Source organism: Chanos chanos, chromosome 10 (assembly GCF_902362185.1).
Source record: "Chanos chanos chromosome 10, fChaCha1.1, whole genome shotgun sequence".
Lineage (NCBI taxonomy): Eukaryota > Metazoa > Chordata > Actinopteri > Gonorynchiformes > Chanidae > Chanos > Chanos chanos.
The window spans coordinates 26,542,766-26,566,333 of NC_044504.1; the positions used below are offsets into that span (position 1 = coordinate 26,542,766).

Below are 23,568 nucleotides of genomic sequence, written 5' to 3' on the forward strand. Positions count from 1 at the left end.
TGGATCTTAGATTAAAATATAACCAAAGACAAGACCAAAAACAGGAGTGCTGTATAACATACACTGCATTGCCCTGATTCAAAAGGTTTTCTGTACTCACTTGTCCGTGTGTGTCTCCAGCTGACTTCCCGGCCTCGAACCTCAGGGCCAGGCCAAAGTCAGCAATGCAGGCGGTCAGATTAGCCTTCAACAGTACGTTCTTACTCTTGATGTCCCTGCACACAGAAAGCAGAGAGATTATTTTAACATCCAAACAAACTGCTAACACTAAAGCGGTTGACACAGATTTACCTCCAACGGTTAGACAGAAAGACCACAACCACAACCAAGGCACAGGCATGACAACACGAATATGTACTTAACACAGTATGAAGGTAAGGAATGAAGGTTTAGAGCTTTAAATTACATTTAAATTCAAACATTTTAAAACAGGATTCTAGCCCAAGCTGCTTAAATTAGAACCAAACTACAAATACTTGAGCAATTAGTGACCTGTGTGTATGATGAACAGCTTAAGTTGTAAAAAGCTAACTTTTGTTTCAAGCATTGCTGAGGGCAATCTGTCATCACAACCTCCACATTCTCATATATATATATATATATATATATATATATATATATATATATATATATATATATATATATATATATATATATATATGTGGAGGTTGTGATGTGGAGGTTGTGATGACAGATTACAAATTTCACCTGTGGGCAATGGCAGGCTTGTGTCCTTCTCTAACACCTGGAACATCAGCGTGGAGGTACGCAATGCCCCGCGCCATGGTTTGGGCAATCTGACACAGCTCATTCCATGACACTACATTGGCCTTTAAGTAATCTGTGAGAGAGCCCTGTGAGAAAAAGAGAAAGAGAGTGTGTGTGTGTGAGAGAAAGGGGAAACACAAGCAAACAAGAGACATTCACATGAAACGAATTTCTACCTAGCTCCTGGGAGAGATGTGTGAAGATATTATAATCCAGCCTTGGCTGATCAATTACATCATAACATCAAACGTTTAATAAAGGCTTTCAAAAAAAAAAAAAAAAAGGCTACTATTTGCCTCCATAGGGCTGACACAAATGCTTAGTCTGGAAAATACACTGTGTATGTCAGGGATCCCCAAATCCAGAACCGATACTTTTTGCCTTCACCCCATAATTCAGAGGCTGTTTTTTTCAGTCTGCTGTAAAGAGGCCACAGAGATGAGCAGAAATGAAAACCAGCAGGATTTTGGCCCTCCAGGACTGGATTAAGGGAAGCCTGGTGTAAATTAACCCAGACAATAGCTGTCCTGACCGTGGGCTGTGTAGATGACTCTGGAGACAGCAATCTGAACAAAGCTCATATGAACAAGGCCAGGGAGAGCAATAAACCAATATGGTGGGAAGCAACATGCTGGTAGCCTGAATAATTAATGAATGAAAAAAGTAATAATAAAAAATTATATGAGTTTTAATTTATTAAACATTTCAGATATCAGTTACAAAACTTCCTCTCAGTCAGTCGTGGCATGACACTGCACAGTACTGTGAACCTAACAGATTTTACAAATCCAGCCCTAGATATTCCAGTCCTGCTGGTTTTGGGCCCCAGATAATGATCAGATGCTGATTTTTCCCAGCAACAGACTCTTCATGATTTCACAGCTTAAGCGCGTTTTGCGGGAATAGAAACCGACTTAAGGAACCGTGATGTATTTAATAACAACTAGCGTAACAATAACCCACTGGCCACAGCAAACGTACATGTAACCTCTTACTTTCAGACACTGTGCTCATGGCAACACATAGTCATAGAGGTTTGTATGCATGGAAAGTGAGATAGAACCGAAACTGTATGGAAGGTTGCTTCAAGGAAGCCTTGACACATTTATAGTATCTGCCTTCAGAGCATTTAGACGGCTAAAAGCCAAGGTCATGAGAAAGGTGTTGCAAAAAGCAAGACAAGATCTGCATCTTATTACCTTCTCATGGTAAGATGTAATAAGCCACAGCTCTATGTCGAGATTGGTGCCCCTCTTTTCAGCTCCAATGAAATGGAGAATGTTCTCATGCTTCATGCCAGGCAGGTTGTAGATCTCAAATTCGTTTTGCCATGACTGCTTGTCCTAAGAATAAACAAACAGATATCATTAATCATACATTCTTTAAGCACAATTAACTGGCCATCATTACATCTGGACACTTCCAATTAATTCATACAACAGTATCTTCAATAGGTACAAAAGCTACACCACTGGCAACAGGTAACACACCCGCCGATCATGGGATTTGCCCATTTTCTTAAAACTAGAATAATCCCGCTAAACAATGGAATGACTCCTGGCCGTACTATTTCCTTTCCGAGTACAAATGAGCTTGTGTTACACTTTTGCCAGAGTAATTGGCCTTTGTAGAGAGCTTAATCCTGTTGGATTAGCTCAAAGGTTTGAGTGCACTGGTCTTGGCCCCTGCCTCTCGTTGTTACCTGAATGGGGAAAATCTTGACTGCCACATAGTCGTTAAGTAGCTGGGCCTTCCATACACAGCCAAATCGCCCCCTGGCTTTAATCTCAAGCAACTGCAGTGGCTTCTGACCCAGTACTGGGGAGGGAGGCATGGGCCCAGGGTCCTGTAATACAAAAGAAAAGGCTCAGAACTTAGTGGTTCACCAGATAATGAGGGACTTCTCCTTGCAAATATGGACATAGGGCATTTGTAAGAAGTAGCGTACGATTTGTAAACCCTAAAATGTATAATATTCCACCATGTCAATGAGCTTTACCACACACGAAAAAAAACCCCCCAAAAAAACATGAAAAGAACTTTTGGTATTTAATATAATAACTTTCACTCCAAGGCTACATTAAAGCGCATGAACTACTCAGGCGTGGGCAAGGCACTTCCTTACAAAAGGGAAAGAGGAGAGTTTCCACTGGCGTCAAGCTCCACAAAGCTTTGACAGAAAGGGCTTGTGGGAGTTGAAGTTCTGAATCAGTTAGATATAATCCGTTACCCATCTAAGTAGACTACTGGGCTGACAAGTAGTTGACCCAGTTCCAGAGGCTGATGAGTGCACTGGTGAGCGGGGAGAGAAGAGAGGCTTTACCACATCGGGTTCAAAATGCTACAATAGCCGGATAAACACAACAATGATATTTACTAAGCTCAGGACAGATAATGTTTTCGGTTTGATCAAACTGTAATCATGAGCTATATACTTCTTTTCAAAAGGTATTGTGCGGGGCTGAACCTTGTTTGGCAGTTGGTATAAGAGTGTGAATGTGTGTGCCCTATACACACCTAACATGACCTTTTCAAACCAATTCACCTCTGTCAGCAAAAAAACAATAGGCAGTTTCCTCTGGGTGCTGACGCTTATCAAACAAGCTAATCCCCTCTATTCAAGTACAGTCAGCAAGAGAGCCACAGGGTTTACTGGCCTTACTCCAGCACCACTCCACAGCAATATCTGTTCATTTAGATTTGTTTCACAGAACATGGCTCACAAGCCTAACGCAAATACTTTCCAATGGATTTTTCTGCCTTTTAAAGAGGAGATCTTAAGTGATAAGATTTGTGAAAACACTCATATGTGTCACTCACATTCCTTAACATCAACACTTTATTTTGAAAACATGAGGGATGTGGTGTGAGGAATGCAGTCAGGCTAAAATTGATGATCAAGAGTTGGTTGCAAAGACTATCATTTCCTGAGTTTCAGGTGTACTGTTAGAACCAAAATATTATCCGTGAAGCAATACTACCTGGTACGTTGGGGTAAGCTGAACAACTACACTGTGAAATGAGATATTCTAAAAGAGCCCAACAGAATAGAAAATATGTGTATATCAAAGTTAAAGAAGGGGCAACAAGTTAAATTAAATTAAAATGAGATTTTACCTCAGTTTTCTAACCTAAGCAAAGCTAAAACACCTCCCATCAAATAACACTGTTACATTATAGGCTTTATCATATACGTAACTATGACGGCGTATGACAACAAAACAAACAGGCTTTCACAGAGCCTAAGCCTGTGTGATGCGTTTTACAGATTTCATTCCACCACGTTTAAACATGTCCTCATAGCTCACAATGTTATCTGACAACATCATTACAACAGTTCTAAGCAGGAAGACTTCCCTTAACATTACTTCTGCAATTAACCGGTGTGACATTCACTCGCACTACAGGCCATCAATATTACTGGACAAAGAGTTTTCCTTTTACCAAGGCCAAGGAAAATATTTACCCAAGCTACATCACATATTAACAAAACCTAACACTGACCTAACATGCACTAGCTATCCTGTGTAGATCATTATCATTACGAATATCACCCTGGATTTGACGTGTTACGAGAATGCATACCAAATACCAGTGTGTGACTGTTGACATAAATATGTCCATAAGGGCAGACCTGATAATACACAAAGTTACATCACTCAGTGTATCTCATTTGAACTTCCTGATTTCAGAGTTTTGTTTTTTTTTTTTTTGGTCTGCTCAGTGCTAATCTCAATTAAAACAGTCTTTAGACACCTTAGTTCCAGACTTTTCAATCTAAAAACTGGCAACAAATGAAAAATAATGCTTGTAAACTATCTGAGAATGAACAAAAACTAAGGAACAAGAACTCAGTGCCGTGAGCAACCGGAGCAATTGTATCACAAATTTCTACCTGTAAACAGTCTACCCAGTTGTCCTTGCTAGTTAGCAATAGTGACAATTCAAGTTTATTTTCTAAACCACAACTGACCATGAAAAACACAAAGCTGACAGGTTAAATTACATGGCTAACACAGTTTGAGTTAAATAATAAACAATAGGCCTACTTGAGGGAAACCAAAGGCTATAATCAGTGATCATATACGGTCACAAAACGGTGTGTTGGCCTACATTTTTGGTATTCGGTCAGAGTGTAAAACTGAGAGGAGATGCAGAAAAGGAAGTTATTTCAAAGGTTCACAGTGTTAGGACCCTATGGAGAACTCTTGCAAGACTGTGGCAAGTGCTGGAGAGAAGTGGACCTATTGTAGAGGAGCTGTGTGAATTACACTTGGCCTATATTTGAAATGGGATGTCAACTAAACACATAAGCCCATGAGCGAAGAAAGTAAAGCATATGGATCTAGGTTGTGTACTGCACGATGTTAAACCCTCGAGGAAATAAATGCTTGCGAAATAGAGAAGATGAAAGCCAGCAATTGCAGAATAGGGAGTGAGAGAGCAAAAGGGCAAAACATCCATCATGCAAAGACAGGGGAAAAACAGAACAGCCAGTACAGAACAGAAAGGGAATACTTTTGAGATGATACTGCAGGTCTGTTACCCAAAACTGTTGCGCACAAAGTGACACAGAGAAAGGAAGAAAAAAAAGGGGGGGGGGGGGGGCGGAGGGGGACGAGGGATCAATATGCTTAAGGGAACACAAAGAAAACAAACCCACACCCTACCGCTCACATACCCAGTCACAACACACACACACACACACACACAAACACAAACAGGTCAGGGTCATGTTTACTTTTCCATTTGCCTGAATGTCAGTCAGAAAGCAGACAAAGTTGTAAAGTGGCAACAATAGGCTCTTTGTGGTTCTGTAGCCCCAAAGGGAAAAGGACATGTGGAGAGACAAGGACGTTTGAATTTTCGACAGCATTCCTCTTTACAGGGGAAATAAAACTTGTTTACAGGTATTGTAACTCAAGAGGCCCTTCTCTCTCACTAGAGGCCAAAAGGTGATATAGTGTGTCAATGTCCAGGTTACACGACTTTGTTTACCTTGTCGATAGTCCAGTAAACAAGATGCCAGTGGAAAATGTAACATCTAGGTTTACTAGTCTGTGGGTGAGACTGTATTTTAGATCAGAGCCGACAGTGTGTTTTTAGCGTGAACTGTCTTGGTATTTTCCTAGAAGCCAACCTTCATTGAAAAAAGGGCTAAAATAAGGCGCCGCCACGCTCTTACTAATCCAAGGACATGTGGGAAAAAATATCACCATGGAGGATTTGCTGTAGTGAAAACAAAAGTCAAATCACAGTCTGTTCTGATCTCTTTTGAGATCACAGTAATCCAAGCATACTCTGCAAAAAAACAAAAAAAACCAAAACAAAACAACAAAAAAACCTTGCAATCATTAAAATTTAAGAAAACATACTGGTGTATTTTCTGCATCCCTAAAGGTCAATGCTTCAACCTTAACAACAGAGTGAGGAAACGTCATCATGAACAAAAGGCTCACGAGAGACTGGTCAAACCCCGCTATTGAAAAATCAACTCTCTTTTTAAGTGGGATCCCTTATTAAGATACACACAACAGTCCCTGTCTCACATCTAGCTGTGTTGAAAAGAGGACGCTGGCGCTGGAGGAACATGCCCGGAACATTCTATACACTAAGAAACAACTCTCTTTTCCTTCAGAAGGAAAATGACTCCATGTACGTACGACTCCATGTTTAACAAAGATTTCTATGGTTTAATGAGCTAAAATACCCTACAATCATAAAATGTGCATATGAGCTACATCAACTGAGTTGCAATCCTAGGTCAGAATTTGGGAATTCACTGCTTTTTTTTTTTTTTTTTTTTTTTTTTTACATAGACTGTTTAGCAAACCTCAAAGCATCATTTAAGTACATCCTCACTCCGCAGTGCTTTTTAAACTTAAACTTTATACATATAACAACAGCAACAGAAAAATTACCCCATATAAGTCTGAGGTTTGAGTGTGACATTCCAACATTCATGACATAGATCTTTGCATCACATTCTTAGCATGCTTTGAGACATGCATTCAGAAACGAAGGCATTGACTAATCAGCCCATGCACTTTAATCCGAGGATTTGGAGTTCACCAAATCAATCAATAAATAAATAAATAAAATAAAATAAAATAAAAACTAAGGTGAGAAAGAGGCAACATAGTGTATTAAAATGGAATGGGAAATTAGACTTCTCTTACCTCTATCATGATATGAAAGGCGTGCTAGTCAAAGAAGAAAGGAGGCAGAAACAAAGATGTTACTGATCCGAGAGTGTAAGAGATGGACAGATATTAACAAGGGCATTTAAGGAATGCTTGCTGTCCCGGCACTGCGTCTGCGGGGGAAAAGCCGCGCTTCGCTTCCGAAGCAGAGGAAATGAGACGAACCTCTTTTAAAGTTTCCGACTTTTTGCAGAATGAGAGTAAAATGTCAAGTATATGCTGAGTATATGTGGAATGAACATCCTTTTCCTGAGAGAACAACCTGCAACAGTGTTTTCCAGCAGCTGAAGCCAAAACCCCTCGTGTTTGAGCTATTCAACCGTAAGGTCCTAGTCATGTTCCTATTCAGTGCATTAGCGCACTGGAATCAGCGTTGCATGACAATTTGGACTACACTTGTCTCCTTCTGTAAGAACACAGTTCTTTGAAACACCTATCATAAATTCGGTCCGATGAGTTTACGTGTACTCCATATGGTTACATATTGTAAATAGTGTCTAAGCTGGCATTACACAGGTTTTAATATTCAAGTGTAGTAGCGAGTGTATAACTGGCATACAGTTAGCCTAGGGATCCGACCAAAATGTCATGACGACAGTTAGCATTTCAACAGCTGTCAGACCACTGAATATTCTGGAACTACTGCATGACTAAGACATTTTACATCCCTCATTGGCCTCCTCTACCTGAATGAAAAAAAACAGCACACATCACTTATACATGACATCTATACTGCGCAAACCACACAGCACCCCAGGGATGCGAAAAGAACTGAGGGAGAAAGATTGTGAAACAGAAAATGGAGAGAGAGAGAGAGAGAGAGAGAGAGCAAGAGAGAGAATAAAGCGGAAACATGATTTTACAGTTACCTTTGAGTGACACAACAGGACATCACATCTACATTTTGCATCATTTCAGGTTGTGTACTAAAGCCCACGATAAATTTGCCACCACGTCTCAGCGGTGAACACCAAGACCGTGATTCGTCTGTCAAACTAGAGTTGTTGACAACTGTTCTATTTTGACTGATCTCTCCCTTAAAGCCACAGCCATGGCAGCTTTATCTTTTAGGCGGGAGAAAAACTGCATTTATGATGGCCATTGACAAAGGAGACACAGGTACAGTCTTGTCAGCACACTGTAGGTGATACAACATGAAGAAATTACACATCTCGTATTTTGGGGTGTTGAATGTGCATCCCTCATGGGATTAGGCGCTGTGAGGTGAACATGGATTGTAGTAAAATGCCAAAACCAAGTACTGGTACTGGTTTGGTCTCATCACGTGAAGTCAATTAGTGAGACTGTTAATAATGTTGACGTGAGGCAGTGCCTCTGTGTAAACATCAGCGCTACATGACTGTGGCTTTTGCAAACTTCAGTTCCAAACCTTAACATGTGGTCTACCAGAAGTCAGTTTAAAGGCCGAACAACCGAAACTTTCACAGGACAAAAAAGTGATGTGATCCATTTAAAAGGTTTAAAGCACAGAACACAAATTCTCACTGTTCTCTTTCATTCTGCCATATCTGCTTGTTGAAATCTTTCTCCCTCTGTCCTATCACCCTTCTACATGAACTTGCTTAATCATACACCCACTTCTTCCTCCCATACTTTGATGATACTACACCGCGGAAATGCCAGTTCTGAGAGGATCGTACATGTAACCAAAGAATTACTGACTACAAGTTCACGATGAGATCTGTTGTCAAAAACTAAACACCGCAAATTTAACTGAAACTTCGTGAAAAATGTCTAATACTCATGTTCTAAAAATCTTCAAGACATGAATAACTGAGTTTTGATGACACATTGGCAATCCGGGGGAGAAACGGTGCATTCTTTCAACTGCAAGAGTCCTACAGGTCTTGCTCAAGTCTTTGTGGTGATGGCCTTTCAGGTGTTTAACATGAACCCTAATATCAGTGCATAACTACGTCAATCTGAAATGAGCACAGGGCTTTGCCACGTTCCTGGAAAAATAGCTCAGATGTTCCAGTGCTCTGGGTCATCACAACACTGCTGATAAACGAAGTAAAGATGGTGAGAGCAGGGCATGCTGCACTGATAGATCTGTTTTCCCAGAAAAGTCTCTAACATGACACGAGCGCGGAGGTCTGATGCTAAATAAGGTGACAAACGCTTCACAGGAAAATCCCAGGTGAACAAAAGAGAAAGAGCACGATGAACCGAGTTAGAAAATTAAAACTTGAGCAGAAGAGAGCTGACCCTTCGATTGTGATAATCACGAGTCCGCAAAACTACCAGCTATGGCGATGTGCATCAGACCGAGAGCATATTCACCCCTGCCATGATTAACCATAAAACAATGACATTTTACTGAGGATTATACAGTAGCTTTCTTATCCTGCCAGCTAAATATGAGGTTAACATATGGTTAAACATCTGAACAGCTTTTAAAAACATTTATCAAAGAATTTTCATACTACAGAGTACCTTCCAATTTAGAGTACAAAGTTACTTGAACAATGAAGGGATGTGTCTCCATAGTTCCACCATGTTACCACTTCAGCCAGTGAATTAGATCTTTCTAAAATCCTCTGCTGCTAACCACAAATTTTATCATGAAAGTCTGCCCCACAAATGATCGAATTTGTTGTAAATCTACTACATCAGGTTACGGTACAAAGACACATACTTAAATTCACCTGTAACACTGTGAGAGTTTCCAGGTGCTTCAGTCAATAGCACCTCTAATCAAAAAACAGCAACCCTTCCAGGTCTTTCCCACATTCACCTTGCTTTCATATCAACAGGGTCTCTTCCTCCACCACTTTGTACAGATATGGCATAGGCTTAGACTGTTGTTTTACAGTGCTCTACTATAGAAAACGGATCAGCTAACAAGCTTTTTTTTTTTCATCCTCTGTATGTCCCGGGTGGTACCAAACACTTGAAAGTTCCTTTTCCACTAAGACACACTTCAGCTAACACGGGTGCCATGGGGATAAATGCTTCAATCATTATCTTTAGTTATTGCGTGCCATTATGAAGCTGAATATATTCAAAAGTTCCTTCTTCTGTCCAACACAAACAAGCAAACAAACAAACAAAAGTAAAGAAATTATTACTAGGTTACATTCAGTGCACTTAACACCCCAGCAAAGATTGTCACATGTTCTGTATAGTGTTGGATTTTTATGTTTCATAGTACGTTTCCTGTGCTTTTAATACCTCAGTGGTCTAGTGTGTTTTTTGGTGCAAATCCAGCAGACAGACATGGTAGGTAGAGCAGGAGCAAGGGTGACACTCAGCACACTGAATCAGTGAAATAGCTGACACTTAGGAGTTTCGAGGATAAAATAAAATGCTCCAAAACAGATTTTCTGAGACTCCTGACAAGTAGATGATTTTGATGTGATACACTGAGAACGCACACACGCACTGCTCACACATGCACGCACAAACACACACGCACACAGCCCCACACACACACACACACACACACAACGCAGAGACCGGCTCCAAACCACAGAAAGACCAAAAGTCCCATCTTTGTACTGAACTACCCAACACATTTTCAGTTTCACTTCAGAAAAGGCTCTCTAACTGTGTGCTGACACCTGTGAAATTCACTGTGATATGAAAATCTCACACCACATCATAATGTAATCCTGCTATGACTTCAGAGTAATAATGCTAAGCAAACGCCGAGGGGCCGTGGAAAACACAAACCGACATGCTACAAGTGCTGTTAGCAGCATTCTTACCTGCGTGGGCACCAGCACAGGTGGGTACGCCAGCTTATGATGGCGATACATCCAGAAAGAGAAGAGGATGATGGCAGCAATACCCATGATGGGTACCAGAGAGTACAGAAGGGTGCTGAACAACAGAGGGTTAACAGGCTCCGGTGTTGCTGTTGCTGGACAGAAGGGAAGGGAGAGAGAGAGAGAGAGAGAGAATAAATAAAAAAAGTCAGTCTGGACCTACACAGTAAAATTATAAAGTGCAGCATTTTCCTTTTTTTACTTTGTTTTCTTTCACACAGTACAAGTCTGACTCAATGAACTACGCAATTAAGCAAACGGTCATTTGCAGGTGAGAGGAAGAGGAGAAGACAGACCTGACATGAGTTAATCTGTGACACCTCTGTAACACTGCTGTTACGAAATCAGATCGAACAACTCAAAGAGAGACAGGGCCACAAAATTACAACAGCGGTGACAATCATCTGGTCAGAAATTGTTTCTTATTACCAACACCTTTGGAGAAAGAAATGAGGAGGATGAGTTTCCGACACTTTCATTAGCACATTTCGGAGCAGCAAAGCTCACCGTCACCACCAGAATGGGCTGAGCATCCCAACACTCCAAGACTGTGACCAAGGCCTACTGCATCTGTCACCATACAGACAAATGAAGTAATCTGGATTTTAAACATCTAGTTCTAGCATCTGCCAGAAACACACTGTTTCAGACTAGGGATTGACGGATTATTGTTCCAGCTGATAATTGGAGCTGACGCTCATAACTGCCCTGAATCCTTGTTTTGACTGATATGTTTGCAATAAAACAAAATGCTGCTTTCATCAGGTCTTTCACTGCAACCAAAAGAAAATGAGTGGTGGCCGGTGCCCGCGGAGGAAAATTCCTGTGTGTATGAATCAGGCATCAAACACACATACCTTGAGATGATAGCTGTCGGTTGATTTCATACCTTTAGAACAACAGCCTGCACATTTATCTGGCAAAATACCACCAACTTTTGCTTCTTCTATGAGCTCCACGCACTTACCTTTTTAAATATACGGTTGAAATTGTCTCTGTTTTTCTAAACATTTAGTTAAACCTATGTTCATTTAAAGGATGCTTAAGGAAAAGGAATTTTCATATTTACAGCAAATGAACATTGGCCCCAAATATTTGTAATTGGCCCCCTTGGTTACTAATAATCGGTACCGTTACCAGCCCTGCAAAACAATATTGGTCGACCCCTATTTCACACAGGTTTTCAATCCAAAAAGCGAATGAAAACTCAGTGTGAGAGTGTTTGTGACAAGACAGTCTGCTTAGCAGCAGCAGCAGCAGCAGCGCATCCATGCCACAGGTTAACCCTGCCAGAGATAAGACTTGAACGTGCCTGCTGGCCACAAGCCACAGCTCTGGCCACAATGATCTCCAACACACACTCATGCGTGTGTGTCAGGAGCGCATTTTCCCTGTTCGACCAGTTGCCCTCGTGAGCTACTGCGAGTGACTTACCACAGAGTTACCCTCAGCTGAACCCACATTAGGTAAAGACTGAAGAGCGGTTTAAAAAAAGAAAGAAAGAAAAAAAAAAAAAAAACAGTCCTCTTCGTGACACTGCCTTCTTTTTTACACTTCCTTTAAGCTAGATGTGGGTTAAGGGCACCGCATTAGTCCACAGGAGCAGGAAAATTACAGCCCCCTGCCAGCCCATCACCCCTCCCTTATTCAACCCCTACTCAACCCTCCCCCCTCCTGCCCAACACGCTCTGGGGCATTAGGATTGCCCATCACACACATATAGAACTCACGCAAATAAACAACAGTCACAAGATCACGCTATGCCCACTGCTCTCCTTATTCACAGAAATCTTTTGCTGCATACAATAATTCCACGGCTGGATAACTCTACATCCATGAGGGTTTTTTTTTTTTTTTTTTTAATATCCAAGGCATGTCATATCAGGTATTTCAAAGCTGCAAACAAGTTTCCAGTGGCGCGAGGGGGACTCAGCCTCCTACGTAATCTAGCTTTTTGAAATATTTCAAGTCTAAATCACAGCGTGTAACACTCTAAACACTTGTGTTTGGGCAGTAGAGAAAGCTACAGAGTTTTTTTTTTTGCCAGGAGGGCAATGCGACATTCATAACATGCCATTTTTGCATGGAGATCGACACTCTGCACTATGGCATGTTCGTCGAGAGGCTGTAATTCTGAACCATACTGTGTTTGGAAGGAGGGTGACATTTGCAGAATTTACAGTTTGCCACCCTCGTAGAGTTCCACTGTGACTCATGAGTAAAGAAATGCTGATACTTCTTTCCATTCTGCTCTGCTCGTACGAAGCTTCCACTGACACCTTACTGATGCATTTCTGTCATCAGGCTCAGGGTGTGTGCATGGCATGAAAAAAAAAAGCTTTAATATAGCCTTTGTTTTGACAGGTACTCTGGCCTTTGACAGTCATGACGCTTTTAGCCACTAAGCCATTCTGAGCTGTCTTATTAAGCCCCTTTCACACATAAGACCCGGAACATTGCCAGCTAAAATTTTTCTGGCAATGCTAGCAGATACTCCCTTTCACACTTGCACACCATTCCCGGAACGAAAGACGCTTTGTTTTGAAAAAAAATTGACAGGCCAATAGATTCTGCTGAGTGTTGATTTGTTGGCAATGTCATCAATTTACAACATTTTTGGTAAACAACCGATGTTGTTACATACGATACTGGGTTCACTGGTTCACAAGATTTTGTTCAACTGATTTAAATCTTTCAGCTCAACGTGCTATGAACAAGTAGGGCAAATACATGATCAAAAATGTCGTTCTCTTATCCAGCAGTTTTACAGCTGTGTTCACAGTCACACTTGAGTTTATCGGGAACTTTTCCTTGTCTTGTCCTGGAACACTGCCAGATGGACTTTTCCTGGATTTCGACCCTGGCCCATGTTCCATTCCAGTAATCGCTACAACATTTACGGATCAAGCGGCATAGATTTCAAAGGGGTTTTAGATAAGTAACTAGGAGGAAGCCGCCATAGATATAAAAATCTACTGAACGCTATATATATATTTTGCTTAGGACATATTTCATTATTAAACACCAGCCTTGATACAACTGCACTTGAAAAATGTTTTTGAACACATGACCATGAAGTCCTATAAAAACACAGTAACAACATTTAGAATGTAAAGCCTTTAACATTCAAGGTTTCCTCTAAATGATCTCTTCCTGTTTCATTTCAGCACTGACATTTTTACTTCATTTGTACGAAATCAAAAAAAGTCAAGATTTGTATTGTCTTATATTAAGTCTCACGAATGCACCTCCTCTACGCAGCACACTGACATTGGCATGGCCCTTCGCTGATCTCGCCAAGATGTTTGACCGTGTTGCCTGACAGCTCAACAGAGATAAAGCCTCGCAGATCAGTCCTCATAATCTGAACGACACGGCAATCTCTAAGGGCCTGCACCACATGTCACGAAATGCTAAGCATGCAAGAACCTCAAGCCCCAGTTAGCAGCCTCTCTGGACCGGAGAGGATGGTATGAATAAGAGAGTTGTCTTTCAGACCATGGCTGTGTTAGCTTCCTCTGCAAATGTGTGTTTACTGAATTGCACAGATTTCATTTCAGTGTCATTTTACATCCATTAACACCTACACTGTTACAACTACTGGCCATTAGAGCTTCAGATAGTTCTCCTAATTGCATTTACTCTGGAGAGCGTGGATTATAAAAATATTAAAACAGTTAATTCAACAATGCTGCATATCTTGGTCCATTGCCATGCTGTGGGAGAGCTCAATCTCAAACTGTGGTGTCACTGCAGCTTGCATTTAGACACATCAGTGAGCTTCACAGTATACTGAATGGCTGAGTTCTAATTAGTCCATTCACACAGAACTATCAAGCAAAGGATTCAACAAATCTGTCAAGTTTGGCGAGCTAGAGCTGATGTAAAACCTAAGAATTTGGAGTTCGAATACCAGTAACCAGGGTGTACATGGAATATCGGTAACCAGGGGATACAGGTAGTCAAAACACCTTGTGTGTGAACGGACATGTGTGGCAGGGATAGGGACTTTGAGTCTTTTTCTTTTTTTTTTTAAAGAAATAGGGAAAACAAACAACTTTTACTGCCAAATAATATCACTAAGGCATGGAGCACAATCTCACCCACTCGATTAAAAAAAAAAGAAAAAGAAGAAGAAAAAAAAAACATTCCAAAAGAACGAAAAAAAAGTCAAATCAAAAGACTTCAGGAAAAAAGAAAACCAATTAACTACATTCTGTGCAAGTACAGACAAGATAAAAAAAAATCTGCACAAACATCCCTGTATAGTTTCAATGAGGTTCATAAAAAGTTGCATGAAAACAACATAGAGAGAGTTGATTTATTTTATAACATACTAAATAAGGTGCATGTTGCAGTTCTTATCGCTATACAGATGTAGACACCGTTTAGTTTTGGCAGTCTTAGTAGACTTACTGTGTACCAGTGGAACGTCTGGATTATAGAAGAATTTCTCATTGCACATGTTGCCTTCACAGCAGCAGAAAAACACCTCTGGATCCTCTTTTTTCTCCACACATTCAGTGCTGAAATACATAAGAGAGTAACATTTATTAGGTTTTTGTTTTCTCCTGCATTGTTTTACATCCAAAACCAAACTGACAACTTAGCTTTAGAAAAAAAAAAAGGCAGCCCATCAGCCTAAGATTTTTTCAAATAGGCACCATCACAAAAAAAACAAACAAAAAAACCCCCAAAACATAATTTATCATACTACTTTCATACTACCTACTTTAAACCTCTCCTCTGGTTTGTTTGTTTTGAAAGCTGAAATAATTTGAGATCAAAACATGTTTATACATCTGCTGGCAAGCAATATAGGACCACGATTTTGAAGCCTGTTTTTCTTGCTATATCACAAACTGACTGATATGAAAGGAATTATAAATCAGTAACTACTGACAAAAAGACACATGTCATCTGACAGGGACTTCATAAGTGGCCTGACCACATCGAAGCCTTGAGTTCTGAATATGGGAAAACAAAGCATACTGGAACACAAATGCCCAAAAGGTAGTAGACACAGAACCAGATGCAAATGATCTAAAAAGGGGCAGCATTTGTCTATAAATAATGAGAGCAAGTTTGTAACTGTTGTTTAGGTAGGCCAAGTACCCCTCACACAGTCATTGCAGCTACCGTTTTTGCTACCTGAAGAAAGTGACCTGAAGTTACACTAGGTGAGAGGTAAACGGGTCCAGTGACATGCTAGAACAAGACCCATGAGGCAGACTTTTACTTTGCTTATGAGCTTCAGCATTTCGCACGCTACAAAAAAAAAAAACACCTCAGGTAGATAGGATGTCTCCCTGACGAACAAACAATGTTTATTATCTGTTGAGGTGCCCAGATGAACTGATAAGATCGACTGAATTTTCAGCTGCCCTTTGATGTTATATGGGTAGAGGGTGAAGAACCAAATTTCTTGGACTGGGAAAGTTGTTTACACAAGGATAAGGTGCTTTACTGCGCTCTTGTGTGTGTGTGCGCGTGTGCGTGTGCATGCACAAATTTAGAACATTTGTCTAATGAACTGGATATTCTGTGTTCTTTCCAGTCAGTAATCAAACACAGAAATTAAGTTCCATCTGTACCCAGCATGGCAAAAACTGGCACCTAGGAGGAGGTTAAGATGATTCCGTGTTCAGACATGTCAAAGAATTATAATAACATTATCTTACAAGACTAAAAAACAAAATTTGATCTAAGTAAACCTGGCAGAAACCATGAGTAATACAATCTGATCTATCTTTTCCAGATGCCGTTACAACTTTCAGTGCATCTTTTTAAACTTTAAACCTCTTTTACATCTCACTGAAAAAAAACAAAAAAAAAAAACAAAAAAAAAAAACAGCATCTCCATCAATCACCTGTCATAGCAGTTAACATCATCAAGCCAGCAGCCCTGCTTCACAACCTCCACCATCCCCGACACATTCCTCCACGTAGCATAGCAGTGGAGTCTCTTGTCCTTCTCCCCGACACAGGACTCAATGCCGCTGCGGTTTACCCGATTTTCCATATTGGGGCTGTAGCTGAAGTGGACACATTCTTGCGTCTCTGATCTGCCGAGGATGGCACCTGCGGTTTGGGACAGCACAGAAAAGATGAGGAACATTAGGTCTAATTAAGCTTATTATGTGAACTACACAGGTGCAGGAGCAAGCTGTCCAGTCCTGGTCAATTCTGCAGCTGTTGATTTTACATGGCTCGCATCCAGCGATGGTAAAAGGTAGATAGGATCACGATTTATCCAGCTGGTCCCCTTGTTAATTTGATAAAGAATGCACAAAATAAATGCCGATTTTGTACCTGTAAACGTATACACCTTTTTAACAGCTCTGGAACATTAAGAATCACATGTTGTTTCAAATACATTTTGTAGGCAATGTCATGAAAATACATAAACATATGTAAAAAAAAAAACAAAACCCAAAAACAACAACAAAAAAAAAACCACCTTTTGAAATAAAATGTTGGAAGATGGGGATTTCATTACAGCACACCTGCCGTTGCATCTGTGCATCGGTTTAGCAGAGGTTTTGGCATCAAAGGGAGGAATTGACCAGGAAGTAGCCGAAAATGTCCTTCTGACTAAATATTTCTCCATTTACACTCCCAACCTTTTTATGTGATGTTTCACTGCACAGTGTATGGCTAACTGTTCCAGTTAGATAACAGCTGCACAGTGTATGGCTAACTGTTCCAGTTAGATAACAGGTACACACAGCGTACAAGGCCATACAAAGACACAGAGTCAATATTCATATATAGTATGCTCCAGTCATCATATGCTTATGTCTCAGGAACAGAAGTCTGCGGAAGTCAAAAAGCAAGCCTGTCAGAGGATTTGTGGGGCTACATCGGTGTGTCACTCACTGTTGAAATGTGCAGCACAATACCACTGCCTTTGTAAATCTGGCAAGTTTATGAGGTGGTTTATGTAAATGGTGTCTTATCAAGAAACCTTACCAAAGAACGTTAGACGTAACTGATCTCCACGGCCATAGAAATCAATCACACGATGTATTAAATGTAAAGTGACAACTGCTTTGAAATTAAATAATCCCAATAATCCTTCATTACTTTTCTCCAAAACAAAAAAAAAAAAAACAGTCACATAAAAGCATTTCTATGTTGTTTTTACTCCAATTTTGTTGTGGATGTTATTTATTTAGTAATAGTTGAAACGAACACTTTTATAGTTTACTTGTTTCATTGGCAAAACAAAACAGAGACTTTAGAAAACATTTACAGAATTCACTGTTCTGCCCTTCTGCACTGCTTTACTAGTTTTACTGGTGTTAACGCTTCAGTGCATTATTTAAAAAAAAAGCTGACAATGCCTTCGAACTAGAAATATCCTATCAGCACTGCACAGGGCAGTATTACACAATATGAAGTAATGCTATCATGTACAGAGGATACTCAGAATTATTGCATACAACACTACATCACCCACTCTAGATGGACAGATAGATTCAGGAAGATAAGATCTGACAGCTCATTGACATTTTTTTCATCCATACTAAATACTACGTTTGCTTCATTAGTAAATAATGTATAGACTCACTTAAAACTAACCACAAGATGACACTGTAAAAGAGGAATCTCTTGTTATTCTTACTATTAGCCAACACTGGGAACCCCTCTTTGAAACTGGCTTGAAAATTAAACAACGACCTAATCCATGGGATTCAGTATAATCCAAGAAAAAGAGATGCAGAGATGCAGCAACAGGATTTCAAGGTATTTGTGTGTAAAATAGCTGCAGGCAACTGTACGGTTAAAGAAAATCTACAAAGGAGCCATTTTTTTTGTGGTTAACCAAATAACACTCTTTAAATGGTGGCTTTACTAAACAAAAGGAGGCCCGTGCCATTTAGGGATATGGAAATAGAGCGGTTTAACAATTTCTCCCAGCTATAACCACAAACCAGAACACCACACTGTTGTGTAGACCGAGGCACTGTCAAAGTCATAAACCTCTTGGTCATAGAAGCATGAACCTCATTTTGCTGCAACATATCAAGTGAAACAGTTCATGCTACAGGGATACAGCATTGCCTTTGGGAGCACACACTGCTTACCCTAATACCTATTAGCCTACAAAGCATTAGGCTATATATACTACCAGGACATCCCCACGGCACTTCAGCCAACATTTTTTCGCTGGATGTTTGATGTTTCGTATATTTCAGTAATGTCAGCCTCAGTTAACATAGAGGCAGCACTCACTCAGGGTCAGACAACAGTATGTTCAGAGAATCAATGTGGCTGTTTTGTGCAAAGAAACTGAGATGGTCAAAAGTGGAAAAAGCAGATGTATGATGACTGGGCTGGACTGTTTGCTAGCATTGTCAGAGGGACCTGAGGCAACATTAGCGTTGACTCTCATTTGTGAGTCACACATGGAACACTTCAACCCTGAGGCCAGATATTTGAAAACTGGTTAAACACGTTATGTGAAAGTCCTAGTGGCGCCAACATACCATAGAAGAGTCAGAGTTCAAAAGCCTCATAAGCTGAAAGAGCCTTGTAAAATACGTTAGCATGCTTCTATCATTTTCATGCACCCTAGCCTGTGAAGGACTTGGTCCCTCACTGGATATAATCATAACTGAAGTAGCAACGTTCAAACTTTATCCTTATTCCAGATTCCGCCCTTATTCAATATACCAAGCTTTGACTCAGGACATGTGTGAGAATGTTACGGAATGTAATCCGTTCCTTATGAAATCAAATGACTTGTGGCCTCAATCCAACAGCGGCTTAATCAACTCACTCATACTCATTTGACTGCGTGCTACAACAATAACAACAAAACGCCTCATTAAAAAATAAAATCAACAGAGCAACAGCAAGGGCAGCGCAAATGATTTTTTTGAAGAATTAATTTGTTAATTGCCCCTTGGTGGGGATAAATCTGGGGGGGATTAGTTCCAGAGAGACAAGTCACCATTATCAGGATTACAGGGAATCTCCTGGAATTACTGTCACAACCGCATGAGGAGGAGCAGTTGTGTGACGACGCAAGAAGATGTGCATCAAGCATTTACAGATCTAGGCCAGAAACACGGCTTACAACGTTTCACCATAAATACAATTTTGTGTGTGTGTGTGTGTGTATATACATATACATATATATATATATAGTCCTATTCTAACTTTATTACTGATAATAATACAAGAACTGACAATTAGACTTTACACACATGCACACACACATACACACACACATGTGCGCGTACGTACGTATGTATGTTTGAAGTCCTGTTTTAATTCTCAGCTCTTGTATTATTATCAGTAAAACACCAGGTTTGCAGAAAACCTCTAACAAACATTACTGAACCAAACAGAGGCATGCTTTTCAAACCTCTGCAGTAAACAGGAAGAGGCCCGATATATCTTGGCACTGTAGTTGTGCGGTGTTATTACAGTTCAAGCTTCTCACCAGAGCTGATAACAGTTTCTCTGGGGGCAGCTGAGAACCAGTGAGTCTCAAACAACAAAAGGGTCACCTAGGGTGAAAAAAGTTCAGGCCCAATGAAAATGGACTGATAAAAAAAACTGGAATCATGGCAGTGTCACTAATGACACAAATGCTGTTTGTAGAATCACCTAATGTTCTCTGCAGGCACCATTCTGTCAACAGATCTTTGCTTACCATACTCTTCTAGTCACAGTACAGCAGAACGTACATATTGTTCCATTAAAGCGTGTAGCTTGCTGCATACATTTCAGGTATCCATTTGTTAAATACACTGTAAACCAACTGGTCTGATACTGTTTTATGTTGTCTCTGCTATTCTCTTTCACTTGACGGCCACACACTTCCCCTTCGTTGCTCTTATCTGTGATCAAAAGCTGCTAAATGTGAGTGGTCTTCTCTCTGTCAGTGAAAACTGGGAGGAGACAGCATATACACATAAGACATCTCTTTAATTTATCTATAATAATATTCTCACACATCACTGAACAGCAGAGCTTTTTGAACATTGAATAGATGAATCCATTCACCATAAATTTGTTCATTTTAGGCTTTGTCACACCTTGTTCATTTTGAGCAGTTATTGTGACCCTAGAGCAATCTCCTCCATAGTTAAGCACATATGGGTAGATGTGAACACACCAGTCATACATGGGTGTGGACCACAGCAACCTGACCAAGACCCAGTGATCTTGGTCCATTTCCAAACAACCCTGATGTGGTTCTTTTGCGGTATGAATGTGATCAGACACAGGCTCGATCCAAGTACAGCAAATACTGTACTACAGTAAGACATGCATGTGTTATGGTACACACAGTACTACTGTTTGCAGGTAAATGTGCTAGTTCAACAAAAGGATTTAAGGATCAACTTGGAGCAGTGATGAGTTACACTGCCTTCTCAGTATAGACGACTCTATATGCCACCTGCTCGATGAAAGAAAAAAAAAAAAAACCCTCACCGAAGTAAGAATTTAACCATAATATAGGTTCACTGCAGCATGAAAGTGAAAAACTGAAGTTTTTAAACTGACAATACCTTAAAATCATCTCAGCAGTATAAATTCTGAGCAATGAAAGAGGTCAACATAGCGTATACTGATACAGCCTACTTAAAATTTCACTTTGTAAAACGTGACTGAGCCAATACAGGTTGCAACAAAATAGCTAATCATCTCCTGATTCAACCCAAAGCAAACTGACTACAGATTTGAAACTGATACTTTAAACTTTCGAAGATGTCTTTAACAGTATTTCATTTCTGTTTCTGGCACAAGAACCTGATAAATCTGCTAAAAATACTTTCATATAGAGCGTCCTTTGGGCTGACAGTTCGTGTTGTTGTTAAAACGGACACGTTACCAAAGACAAATCCACAAAGAGGTGCACAAAGAAAGATGTACAAAAAAAAAAAACAGGAACCAGATTAGCAATGTTTAGAAATTAAACCTCAGTTCAAGTCTTTATTAGTCTAATACTTACATTACTACAACTGTCTTCCTGAAGAACAGATACCATTATAATTTAGCAGTTTGTTTTTCGGTGATAAGGGGAAGAACTCTGTGTTTATAAACAGACACGCTGCCAGAGGACAGGTTTGTACGGGCCAGCTCTTGGTTCTTGTACTTACACTCCGTTCAAGACTCGAAGGTGGAGGTTCGCTGGAACTCAGGTAAGCTTTAAAATTAGAATCAAAGTAAACAGCTTCACAATGTAGAAGCAGATCAATGTTAAATCTATAGTCTACTCTGACTGCTTGCCAAACATTAGAAAGGTTGGTCTCTAAAAAGATTCCATACCTCATCTGTATACACAACATGCTCAAACGTACTTTGCAGATATACATGCAAAGTACGCCCACCCAAAACTGACATGTATGTCACAATGGCTGAGCAGCAAACACAGAACCCCTTTTGATATTCTATTAGACATTGTATGATATATAGATGGTTGTACATTGTGTACGTACAAAAGAAATGCTGGAATTACTGGAAGTGGCCTGTTGACCGCATGTGCAACGCTTATCACACTTAAACAGTGCCCTATGTCCCTTCCCATTTGAGGAGTGGTGTCAGCACACACACAACCCCTTGACCTTCAAACCTCATGGCAAGACATTTTCTACATGAAGAAAAAGCAACGACACATACTAATTAACCTGTAATCAAGCCTCTTATTGAAAGATCTATACCATGCAGTACCATGTGCACAGGACTGCATAAGTCCTATTTTTCCACGTTACAAGGTTCAGAGCATCCACAGTGGTATTGCCATCAGTTGGATGTCTCATTGTAACCTTAGTATCTTATGCCTGTGAAATTTGCATTTCACATGAGAAAAAGAGCTCTTTATGCCTCACTCAGTTAAATAACATTTTCTTATCTCTAACATATGAATGCCCATTTCAGACACTTCAACGTCTCCATAAAATCTGCTCACCAAGTGCCTCAAATATGAATAACTGAAAAACTTGTGTTCCACTGATCTACTAAATATTGAACACTCAATATTGGCTTCTTCTGAACAAGGTGACATCTTTTGCTTCAACAAGCTCTGTGAAGTCTGATCAGCCTTAAAAGAAAGGTTCAATCAGTTTTTCTCCATTTCGTTCTAACCTCAAAACACCTGCTGTTATATCTGATTTACCAGATGCTAACGGTTAGTGTCCTAAGCAGGAAAAATTAAAGAAAAGTACAAAAGAGTATAGAAAAAGCATTAAGCATAGAAGATCAAGATTTGGATGGTTCAAATGGTGCCCTTTGTTGTCACTGTTTCTGGCTAACCAAACACTGACAGTCAAGTTATCAACCACAACCAGCGCAATCCATCGAACCTCCACTGAAAAGACCTTAGGGTCATTCCATCTGAAAAGTGGGCTTACACATCCACAACGTTAGCTTGTTCTGAAAGGATCTGTAGAAATAGATATGACTTCCCATGACACTGTTTTGTAGTGGTATAATTTAAATTTGTGAAACTGAAGCTGATCAATTACATCCAAACTGAATGTGAATCCAATCTTGAATGCGAAGTTTTGATTTTCTCACCTAGGAAGAGCAGCAAGTGCTGATAGTCAAGAAATGGTATAACCACAGCATTATGTGGTACATGTGTGGTACAGCATATTTGAAAAAACACACACACACTAAAAACGTCAACTGTGCTGGAGGAAAAGGCCATCATAAGCTACCCTCAGGAATAAATAAGAAAGGCTGAAGTAAAATTAGGCCTTCTCTAAGATACGGCTTCCAACTACCTGATCATCATAAACATCTGATGTTACATAATACGTATTGGGCTGGGATATGTGAGTTCT

General features: G+C 40.1%; 1 protein-coding gene across 2 annotated transcripts in view; it reads right to left on the reverse strand.

Moving 5' to 3' along the window:
• Window positions 1-23,568, reverse strand: part of acvr2aa (activin A receptor type 2Aa) — a 33,275-nt gene that overhangs the window by 2,745 nt on the left and 6,962 nt on the right. The window contains exons 2-9 of one of the 2 annotated variants that reach the window (XM_030785971.1): window positions 16,633-16,843; window positions 15,179-15,288; window positions 10,703-10,857; window positions 6,948-6,971; window positions 2,471-2,614; window positions 1,968-2,111; window positions 709-854; window positions 101-215 (exon numbers count right to left, since the gene is read on the reverse strand). In XM_030785971.1, coding sequence (XP_030641831.1) covers window positions 101-215; window positions 709-854; window positions 1,968-2,111; window positions 2,471-2,614; window positions 6,948-6,971; window positions 10,703-10,857; window positions 15,179-15,288; window positions 16,633-16,843 — 1,049 coding nt within the window. The remainder of the gene's footprint in view (window positions 1-100; window positions 216-708; window positions 855-1,967; window positions 2,112-2,470; window positions 2,615-6,947; window positions 6,972-10,702; window positions 10,858-15,178; window positions 15,289-16,632; window positions 16,844-23,568) is intronic. The other variant, XM_030785969.1, reaches the window with a different exon arrangement.